At 30.1% G+C, this 12,069-nt stretch overlaps 1 protein-coding gene across 2 annotated transcripts in view; it reads right to left on the minus strand.

The window, feature by feature from the left end:
- The window catches only part of LOC111701334 (myosin light chain kinase family member 4), a 39,397-nt gene that overhangs the window by 6,231 nt on the left and 21,097 nt on the right, over positions 1-12,069 (minus strand). Inside the window, exons 7-13 of one of the 2 annotated variants that reach the window (XM_023472579.1) lie at positions 9,362-9,422; positions 8,273-8,362; positions 6,588-6,663; positions 5,954-6,050; positions 4,995-5,049; positions 2,500-2,556; positions 2,046-2,113 (exon numbers count right to left, since the gene is read on the minus strand). In XM_023472579.1, the coding sequence (XP_023328347.1) occupies positions 2,046-2,113; positions 2,500-2,556; positions 4,995-5,049; positions 5,954-6,050; positions 6,588-6,663; positions 8,273-8,362; positions 9,362-9,422 (504 nt within the window). The remainder of the gene's footprint in view (positions 1-2,045; positions 2,114-2,499; positions 2,557-4,994; positions 5,050-5,953; positions 6,051-6,587; positions 6,664-8,272; positions 8,363-9,361; positions 9,423-12,069) is intronic. The other variant, XM_023472580.1, reaches the window with a different exon arrangement.

The following is a 12,069-nucleotide window of genomic DNA, read 5'->3' on the forward strand; positions in this document are numbered from 1 at the left end:
AGACCCTTTCAATATTTCCTAACTTTAGTATCCCCCCTTACTTCCTCATAACATTTCCTTTCAATATTTTCTAACTTTAGTATCCCCCTTTCTTCCTCATAACAGACCCTTTCAATATTTCCTAACTTTAGTATCCCCCCTTTCTTATTCATAACAGACCCTTTCAATATTTCCTAACTTTAGTATCCTCCCTTTCTTCCTCATAACATTTCCTTTCAATATTCCCTAACCTTAGTATCCCCCTTTCTTCTTCATAACATACCTTTTCAATATATCCTATCTTTTAGTTTTCCCCTCATTATCAAACCTTTTTAATAGTTCTAAGCTTTAATAACCCCCCATTTTTCCTCATGACAATATTTCCATATTTTAATATTTTTCCAATATTTTTTTATTTTTGTCAAATTCATTATTGTTAATTTAGTTGCTTTTCTTTAATCATTTAATTAAAACTGGTTCAAAAAATGTAAATAAAAACAATTGTAAAATAATTTAATTCAAAAGATTAGATAGGTCTTTGTGAAATCTGAAACTATACATAATTCATGGTGAAGCAATCACCTCAGATCTTTACTGTCACAGTGAATTTTATTTGCAAAAAAACTAACATAAAAATAAAATATTAAACAAACTTCGATTATATATACACATATATATATATATATTTATATATATATATATATATAGTGTTTTCTACGTTGTTGTTTGTAAATTGACAAGAAATTTTTTTTTTTATAATTCTTTACCATATTCTAGAAAAGACCCTTTTAATTGGATACAATATAATAATTCTAGAACAGCCCCTTTAATTGGATACAGTATTATAATCTCAGTATAGTCCCTTTAATCTGATGCAGTATTATAATCTCAGTACAGTCCCTTTAATCTGATACAGTATAATAATCTCAGATTTAGAATTCAGTGATGGTGATGGACCAAACCTCTGTAGAGTAAAAAAGTAGGTGTTAGTTCCACATTTATTGAAAATATATTTCGGTCTGGGTTGACCCTCGTCAGTTCTTGAGATTGTTTCTTTACAAAGATTAAAAACAAACTCAACCTCAGTACAGTTCCTTTAATCTGATGCAGTATTATAATCTCAGTACAGTTCCTTTAATCTGATACAGTATTATAATCTCTGTACAGTCCCTTTAATCTGATAAAACATTATAGTTTTCTTGTGAAGACTGCAAATGGTAATATTTGGTGACGTTAACCCAGTTCAAACAGAGGTTAATCTATCCTTAGAGAGAGAAGAATAACCCCTTGTAAATTCCAATTATTATACGCATATCAGGCATATTCTCATCTAAGCATCAACCAATTAAACCTTTTGTGCGTATACGCGTATTCAAAGATGCGTAGTTCAATAGGTTAAAACGAATATTTTTTTTAATTCATTTTTTTGATTGTGTAATTTTAACCTGCAAATAGAAGTTGGGAGTTAGGGATAGAAAAAGATAGAGGGTAGGGGGACGTGCAGGGACCGAGGGGGAGGGGGCAGGAGGGAAGCGGATTAAAAGGGATAAAAAAGTTAGGGGAAAAGGAAAAGGATTTCAGAAAAACTGGAAAGATAAATTAAGAAAAGGTAAAGGGTTAAGATGGAAAGGAGAAGGGGAGGGATTACTTAACTTTAATATCCCCCCTTTCTTCTTCATAACAGATCCTTTCAATATTTCCTAACTTTAGTATCCCCCCTTTCTTCCTCATAACATTTCCTTTCAATATTTTCTAACTTTAGTATCCCCCCTTTCTTCCTCATAACATTTCCTTTCAATATTTTCTAACTTTAGTATCCCCCCTTCTTTCCAAGGATTAGACAAGCTATTAGGTTGAAAATAATAAGAGGGAGGTGCACCAGTTGTCCTTGTTCAGATAACGATTTCTAGGACCATAATAGAGAGAAACATAGTCAGGTCACTTTTTAAATTATTTAATATTTTAAATTATGAAACAGAAAGACATTATGCAGGGGGGCGATGATAAAAATGTATTTGCCAATGCAAGATCTTTCATTGTGTAGGATAAAGAATAAGAAGTGTTACCTAAGATTATCAGTTTTTAGCACATTGCTTCCAATATCCTTTTCCAGTAACCAAGGATCATCTAGGCACTAGATAGAAAAATAGAAAAATAATAGATATTATTTAGATGAAAAATAAAGTATAAAGATAAATAGATATAGAAATATTATTTTATTAAATAGATAACAAGTTTAGTAAAAAATCAGTAATGAGAGCAAATATAAGATAAAAATAAAAATAAAACCTGGAAAAGAATGAAAAAACAAAACCAGATGATTACATAAACCAGATGATTACATAAAAAAGATAATTAGATGAACATATAAACAAAAAATCAAAGAAATCAAGAAAAACAACTAAATTAGATAAAATGGTAGACATTAAAAAATAGACAGATAACGCTAAAAATGATATAAAAAGCTATTTAATCAAATGAACAGATACATAATAGATAAACACTTTTAAAAGAACAAACCATTTTTGCGGTCATTCTGTTTTTCGGATTCTTTAAGAGGAGGCGCCGAATAAAATCCTGAAGTTAGAAAAGGTTGAAAATTATAGAAGAAAAAAATATTTTTTTTTAACTCTTCAAAAGATTTCTGTTGTAGTTATTAAATGTTTTGGGGGTTAGGCAAAAAGTATTTAATCAAAAGGCCAAAAAAACACTCAAACATAAAGCAAAAGTTTTACTTACTAAGAAAATAAAAGTTAGCAAAACCCCGGTTTCGCTTTATTATGAATAAAGTTTTTTTTATTAAGAAGTTGATTGCTGAATAAACCCCGTTGTATTATTGTATTAAGAAGTATACATACAGAATAACCCCCCTTGCTTATTGTATTAAGAAGTATGCATACACAAAAATGCCCCTTGTATTATTGTACTAATAAGTATACTTACCGAATAACCCCCATTGTATATTGTATTAAAAGGTATACAGAATAAACCCCCTTGTATTATAGTATTAAGAAGTATACAGAATAAACCCCCTTGCATTATTGTATTAAGAAGTATACAAAATAAACCCCCTTGTATTATTGTATTAAGAAGTATGCATACAGAATAACCCCCATTGTATATTGTATTAAAAGGTATACAGAATAAACCCCCTTGTATTATAGTATTAAGAAGTATACATACAGAATAAACCCCCTTATATTATAGTATTAAGAAGTATACAGAATAACCCCCTTGCATTATAGTATTAAGAAGTAAACATACAGAATAAACCCCCTTGCTTTATTGTATTAAGAAGTATACATACAGAATAAACCCCCTTGTATTAAGAAGTATACATACAGAATAAACCCCCTTGTATTAAGAAGTATACATACAGAATAAACCCCCTTGTATTTTTGTATTGAGACTAGGCTTCCTGGGCGCTTCGCGGCTTGCACACATCTTCCATTTCAATTGTGAACATTTTCTCTTTGTGTACATTGAAAAACAAAAACAAAAAAGTTCGCGAATTTTACAAAAAAAAATTTCGTGGATTTTCAAAATTAAATGAAAATTGAATTTTGTTGGTGGCCAATTTTTGAAACTTTAATCATCCATGAACCTTCCCTGGGGTCATGTGAGGTACCACACAAAATTTGGGCCCGATCGGTTCAGCCGTTTCGACGTTTATTAGATACGCACAAAAAATCAAACACCATAACAGACAGACACCCGGACAAGCAAAGTATATATATATATACTAGAAGTATACTAAATAAACTCCCATCGTGTGTGTTATATCGCTTAATAGAACTATTACTGTCTAGATAATTGTTCCCCATCACCAATAAAATTGTCGATATAATTTTACGAACCGATTATAGCGCCTACCACCACCAGGACCTAACAGCGTTTTATACCCCATTCTTTCCAACCTTATTCATATACATACAATACCAATTTCATTACTTTGCTGTCCCTATTATACAAACGTCATTGTAGCTTTGGGTGTTCAAATATCCAAATATCATTATTAGCGTGTCCCGATTAATTAAACATTATTATTTGGGTCTCCATGTATGCAAATATTATCAATTGGTTCTTACTCATTTAGAAATATCATTATTTTTATGTTCCGATTATTCAAATTTCAATTCTTGTGTGTCTCGATTATCTCAACATTATTTCTTGGGTGTCCCAAATATCTAAATATCATTATCGGGGATACCGATTAGTTGTGTGTCCCAATAATCAAAACATTAATACTTTGGTGACCCAGATATCCAAATACCATTATTTGGGTGTACCGATTAATTTGTAATGCAATATTATTTTTTGTTTGCCCAATTATTCAAAATTCAATACTTTGGTGTTCTGAATGTAAATATAATTATTTGGAAACTCCAAATTATTCGAATTCTTGGGAGTCTGATTGGGACATCACTTTGATGTCCCATGTATAATCCACCCAATCAATATCAATAAACTTACTTTATTTTATCTAACAGAATTCATAGTTTGAAATATCTAAGGTCTACGACATTTGGAATCCAAAGATATATGGTTTAGAAAAGCAGAGCTTGTGGCAAAGACTCAATTCCTTTATCAATTCTTTATTTGATATTATATAACAACCTAATCTTTTTAATCTCTTCAATATATCAATCATCTGAAAGGTATTGGTGATGTTTAAGTGCCCCTGCATAGTACATTTCAATATCATTCCAGGATTTCTTTCATCGCAACTATTTTTATAGCAAGGTAAGTTCTCAGGTGAATAAAATCTGTATAAAATAGACTATAAAGGAATTAATATTAAATTAATATTAAATTTAATATTTATCAATAAATATTAAAGAAATTGAGTCTTTGCCCAAAACTCTCTTTCTCTAATCTTAGCAACCCAATGTCGCAGACCTTAGACATTTCAAATGAGTTTGAAATATTAAAGTATTACACCATCAGGTTGAAAAAATATAGGGATTTTGGTGTAAAGACTCATTTGGTAATTGTTATATATCTTTCCCCAATACCTTAGCATTTGTAGAGATATCATCAAACTCAGGCTCGTCAAAATCATAGGTTACACTAGACAGTAGACATATTGAAATATTTGAGAAATATCTTGAAATACCTTGAAATACCATGAAAAGAGAAATTTCTTGAAATACCTTGAAAAGAGAAATATCTTGAAATATTAGAGAAATACCTTAAAATACCTTAAAAAGAGAAGTTTCTTGAAATGTTAGAGAAATACCTTAAAATACCTTTAAAAGAGAAATATCTTGAAATATTAGAGAAATACCTTAAAATACCTTTACAAGAGAAGTTTCTTGAAATATTAGAGAAATACCTCAAAATACCTTGAAAAGAGAAATATCTTGAAATATTAGAGAAATACCTTAAAATACCTTGAAAAGAGAAATATCTTGAAATATTAGAGAAATACCTTAAAATACCTTGAAAAGAGAAATATCTTGAAATATTAGAGAAATACCTTAAAATACCTTGAAAAGAGAAATATCTTGAAATATTAGAGAAATACCTTAAAATACCTTGAAAAGAGAAATATCTTGAAATATTAGAGAAATACCTTAAAATACTAAAGAAATACCTTGAAATGTTAGAGAAATGCCTTAAAGTATTAAAGACTTACCTTGAAAAATGAAAAATACCTTGAAATATTAGAGAAATACCTTGAAATATTAGAAAAATACCTTGAAATATTAGAAAAACATTTTGAAATATTAGAAAAATACCTTAAAAAATTAGAAAAAATACCTTGAAATATTAGAAAAATACCTTAAAAAATTAGAAAAAATAACTTGAAATATTAAAAAAATACCTTAAAAAATTAGAAAAATACCTTGAAATATTAGAAAAATACCTTGAAATATTAGAAAATTACCTTGAAATATTAGAAAAATACCTTAAAAAATTAGAAAAATTTCTTGAAATATTAGAAAAATACCTTAAAAAATTAGAAAAATACCTTGAAATATTAGAGAACGTTTCTGAATCAGTTTCCCCCATAAAAGGTGAATATCCAGAGAGAAGAATATAGCAGATAACTCCAACCGACCACATATCTAAAAAGCAATATTTTTAAAAATAGTTATAAACATTTTGCGTTTAAAATGGGTTTTGGTTGTTCAGAATTTGTTGTAACGTTCAGTATTTGTTAGAATTAAGATGCTGTGACCGTGGTAAAAATAATGATTATTTAAAAAGTGCAATACATATACAAGATACAAAATAACACAAAATAAAAAACCTACTATACCTAAAACTCTATATTTGCCCAAGAAATATGCCTGCAGGAACTACCAAAGCTTTGTTTACAATAGGGAAAACTGCAGTTTCTGGGAGAAATGTAAACAAAGCTCAGTCGAATCTGCAGCACTATGTTTTTAATTCCTCCCGGAAATTGCAGTACACTTTATTTGTAAACAAAGCTATAAATGCTCCTACATACTATATTCATTGACTATGTGTCTAAGATTGCACAAAAAATCGGTGATGACAAAATTAAAGTTTTTCTCCCAATCCCAATATAGACTTAACAACCATTAAACCTAATAAAGGTCGGTATCTTGGTATCTACAGACCTTAGCGATATAATTTACCTGTAGACAAATCTATAAACTCATAGTTGACAACTTCAGGGGCAACAAACTCAGGGGTTCCTCCCATCATTTTAAACTAAATATGAAAAATAGATAAAAATAGATAGATAGATAGTTTAGACGAAAATGAGCCTAAAATGAAGAAAAGGTTAAATTTTTTATGAAATAGCTTTTTTCCAGGTTTACAAGCTTTTTTGAATGATAACTATGATTGTTTTTTAGTTTTCTACTCATTTTTGAAGATACTATTTCGTTTTAATTCTTTCATTGACAATTTCTTTCCAAATAACTCAAAATTGACATAATCATGACCATGATGGATAACAAGTTGAGGGAAAAAAAAGATTTTTTTTAAATCCAGATTTAAAGATCTAAAGATTTTAAAAAATGAAGATTGGGATATTTTACTTGTTAAAAATTCAACGGTTAAAAATGATTGCAAAAATGTTCATGGAAAAATTTAACGCGAACGCACGTTCCTTCTATAGAGCTTAAAATTTAACGCTACATAAACCTAATTCCAGCAAATTATGAATAGTAAACCTCGAGATAGTGAAGTGTTAAATGCTTCATAAATCCTTGATTATAAATGCCTCCAATTAGGCATTTGTATGCTTACAAAGAGGCAGTTTTATATTAAAGAGAATGTTCATGAAAAGAATGCGGTAACACATTTCAAATTTTCAAATCTTTAAATCTTTGGAGTTTCAGTTCCTTTACATAAATTGTATTGAATATATAAGAAGGAAACTTTAAATGTTAAATACGCAATTATGTTTAGGCCTGCAAGGTGCTCATAGTACAGTTTATCTGCTAGGGCACAAAGATCCAGGCTTAGGCCTGCAAGGTGCACATAATACAGTTTATCTGCTAGGGCACAAAGATCCAGGTTTAGGCCTGCAAGGTGCTCATAATACAGTTTAGCTGCTAGGGCACAAAGATCCAGGTTTAGGCCTGCAAGGTGCTCATAGTACAGTTTATCTGCTAGGGCACAAAGATCCAGGTTTAGGCCTGCAAGGTGCTCATGGTACAGTTTATCTGCTAGGGCACAAAGATCCAGGTTTATTTGAAAAGAGTTGTATTAAGTTTTAAGGCTGGGTCGAATTTAAAGTTTCGCAAAGCATTAATGGTTTTTCATTTAACCTCATTGACTTGCATATTCTTTATTATAGGCTCCTGCTTTAGTTTTAAGAAGTAATTGACAAAATTCTCAATATTTTTTGGGTTAGAGCTCGCAACCTTTGGATCCCTGTGAGGGTTTAAACGTGACATGTTTTTATACGTACCTTAAAGCAGGTCTAGGGTTATATACAGAAAGATTAGAGTTCAACGTAAGTGTCAAATTTAATAAATAAGTTAATTCTGACTTTAATGTCAAAAAAAAGTTTTATAAAATTCTTAGATTCAATTAATGTAAGACGAAGGAACATTTTCACTCACAACTAATAGCGCTGAGTAACAAACTTGAAATAACAAACAAGGGCTTTTTTGCAAACAGTCCCTTTAAAATGAAAATAAAAATGCATTGTAATTGCATGATGCATATGTAGAAGTGAATGTTGTGATTACTATTGTATATATTGGGCAATACATCATATACCTGCATCATAAACAACCAGTTTGGCACCAAACATTCAACAAATAATTAGGTAAAAACACAACAAACAACTAGTCTTCAAACAAACCTTTTCTTCGGGTAACATCTTCTTAGCGAGACCAAAATCTATGATTTTCAAGGAGTTGCTGTCTTTGTGTGTACACACCACGTTCTCAGGCTGAAATATCTCATATTAAAGGAACTGTAAAGGAAAAATAAAAGGGGGTATAGGTTGAAAGCTAATTACTTTAGCTCTTGATCGCGACCCACGAAAGTTATATCTGATGTTCCTGCCTCAGGAAATTGATATAAAACTGTGTCAATTTTATACGAAAATTCATATATATACAATTTTGTATAGAAATAGTAAGTTTAAACAGATCATATTCACCAAAAACACAACTAATCTTTACTTTGGTTTGCTCCAATTATGATTTTATAATTCTTATTTTTGTTTTTAATAGATATAATTGATAATATTATTATCAATTCCGTATAACGTCACAAGAACTCCCACCAATGAGAGTGAAGTATACTGGTCACGTGATACAGAAATAGAGACAAGTGACCACTTACTGGTCTATCACTGGTGGGAGTTCTGGTGACGTAATACGTACTTATAAATAATATTATCAACTATATCTATTAATAATAAAAATAAAAATTATAAATAATAATTGGAGAAAACCTAATTTACTGGAATATCTTTGTTTTCAGATTGGTTGCGTATTTGCTTAATATGATTTGTTTAAGCCTACTATTTCTTTATAAAACTGTATATATATGAATTTTCGTATAATTTTACCACAGTTTTATATCAATTTCTCGAGACAGAAACATCAGATATAACTTTCATGGGTCGCGATCAAGAGCTAAAGTCCAAATATCTCCATCAAGTCCAAATATTATTCTTCAAGTCAAAATATTACCTTCAAGTCCAAATATTACCTTCAAGTCTAAATATTACCTTCAAGTCCAAATATTACCATAAAGTCCAAATATCTCCTTCAAGTCCAAATATTACCTTCATGTCTAAATATTACCTTCAAGTCTAAATATTACCTTCAAGTCAAAATATTACCTTCAAGTCCAAATATTACCATAAAGTCCAAATATTATTCTTTAAGTCCAAATATTACCTTCAAGTCCAAATATTACCTTCAAGTCTAAATATTACCTTCAAGTCCAAATGAACAATTTGTTTTGAATGAAGATAATCTACTCCTCGACATAGCTGCCTGAACAAATTAAAGATTTTATTAATCATTTCAATTTTTGAAATATTTAATCAAAAATCAAACGCAAACAATTTTTTCTCCCACCTAGATGCTTAAATTACATTAAATATGCATTATTATATCTTGGACAATTTTACTACTTCAATACATCCATGTTTAGTAGGAAAGAAAACATAGGGAATTGATACTTTAGAAGAGATTGTGGCAAACCAAACAAAGGGGTTTATGAGTTATGATCGGACATATAAACAAACGGAGATGGAATTTAAAGAATTTGAGCAGCGGTTTAAATCTGCCAAACCCCGGTTTAAATTAAGCGCCAGCTTAAATCTTGAAACATTTGATACAATTTTAAGTGGAACCAACCATATTTAAGCCGTGGCTTAAATTTAACCCGCCGCTCAAATTCATTAAATTCGGCCACTGATTAACAAAAAGATTACCACTTGATATAAATACTAGCTTTGGAACCTATAAAAGTCAACCTAATCATGGTAGAACTTTTAAGGACATTTCCGTACTTCTACCGAGTACCCCGATTGAGGCGAATCAATCAAGGGGTTCATGAATTATGATTAAACATCCAAACTGACAAATAGACAAACAGAGATTACTACTTTACTTAAATAGATAAACCGGTTGGCAAAATAGTTCAATCTTCAGTCAATCTTGACATCTTTCTTTCCAAAAATTGTCAATAGGAATTCAAATTTGGTTATCCCTATATCTTTGCAAACTCATGGTGTAAACCTTTGATATTTCAAACTTAGATTATTTGATCTAGCATAATTCATAGTTTGAAATAACTAAAGTGTAAGACATTGGGTTGCAAATATATGGGAATTAGAAATAGGAGTTTACGACAAAGACTCAATTCCTTTACGAAAAAAGAAATTTTCCAATTGACGAAGTAAAAATGCAGTTTTATTAAACAACTCTGCAGTCTACCCTAACTATCTTAGACTATTACTCTGATATTTTATATCTCTATATTTATACTGATGCATCTATATATCTTTATGTGTATCTATGTTGGTATCTATCTATCTGCATATCTTGTCTGCCTATCTGGGTTTACATATAAAAGGCACTGTCAAACCTAAGCATGAAACACTTGTCCCATGTCACAGAGTGCTCATGGTACAGATTATCTGCTAGGGCACAAAGATCCAGGCTAATTTGAAAAGAGTTGTATTAAGTTTTAAGGCTGGGTCGAATTTAAAGTTTCGCAAAGCATTAATGGTTTTTCATTTAACCTCATTGACTTGCATATTCTTTATTATAGGCTCCTGCTTTAGTTTTAAGAAGTAATTGACAAAATTCTCAATATTTTTTGGGTTAGAGCTCGCAACCTTTGGATCCCTGTGAGGGTTTAAACGTGACATGTTTTTATACGTACCTTAAAGCAGGTCTAGGGTTATATACAGAAAGATTAGAGTTCAACGTAAGTGTCAAATTTAATAAATAAGTTAATTCTGACTTTAATGTCAAAAAAAAGTTTTATAAAATTCTTAGATTCAATTAATGTAAGACGAAGGAACATTTTCACTCACAACTAATAGCGCTGAGTAACAAACTTGAAATAACAAACAAGGGCTTTTTTGCAAACAGTCCCTTTAAAATGAAAATAAAAATGCATTGTAATTGCATGATGCATATGTAGAAGTGAATGTTGTGATTACTATTGTATATATTGGGCAATACATCATATACCTGCATCATAAACAACCAGTTTGGCACCAAACATTCAACAAATAATTAGGTAAAAACACAACAAACAACTAGTCTTCAAACAAACCTTTTCTTCGGGTAACATCTTCTTAGCGAGACCAAAATCTATGATTTTCAAGGAGTTGCTGTCTTTGTGTGTACACACCACGTTCTCAGGCTGAAATATCTCATATTAAAGGAACTGTAAAGGAAAAATAAAAGGGGGTATAGGTTGAAAGCTAATTACTTTAGCTCTTGATCGCGACCCACGAAAGTTATATCTGATGTTCCTGCCTCAGGAAATTGATATAAAACTGTGTCAATTTTATACGAAAATTCATATATATACAATTTTGTATAGAAATAGTAAGTTTAAACAGATCATATTCACCAAAAACACAACTAATCTTTACTTTGGTTTGCTCCAATTATGATTTTATAATTCTTATTTTTGTTTTTAATAGATATAATTGATAATATTATTATCAATTCCGTATAACGTCACAAGAACTCCCACCAATGAGAGTGAAGTATACTGGTCACGTGATACAGAAATAGAGACAAGTGACCACTTACTGGTCTATCACTGGTGGGAGTTCTGGTGACGTAATACGTACTTATAAATAATATTATCAACTATATCTATTAATAATAAAAATAAAAATTATAAATAATAATTGGAGAAAACCTAATTTACTGGAATATCTTTGTTTTCAGATTGGTTGCGTATTTGCTTAATATGATTTGTTTAAGCCTACTATTTCTTTATAAAACTGTATATATATGAATTTTCGTATAATTTTACCACAGTTTTATATCAATTTCTCGAGACAGAAACATCAGATATAACTTTCATGGGTCGCGATCAAGAGCTAAAGTCCAAATATCTCCATCAAGTCCAAATATTATTCTTCAAGTCAAAATATTACCTTCAAGT

This window comes from Eurytemora carolleeae, unplaced genomic scaffold (assembly GCF_000591075.1).
Source record: "Eurytemora carolleeae unplaced genomic scaffold, Eaff_2.0 scaffold118, whole genome shotgun sequence".
In the NCBI taxonomy this organism is placed as follows: domain Eukaryota; kingdom Metazoa; phylum Arthropoda; class Copepoda; order Calanoida; family Temoridae; genus Eurytemora; species Eurytemora carolleeae.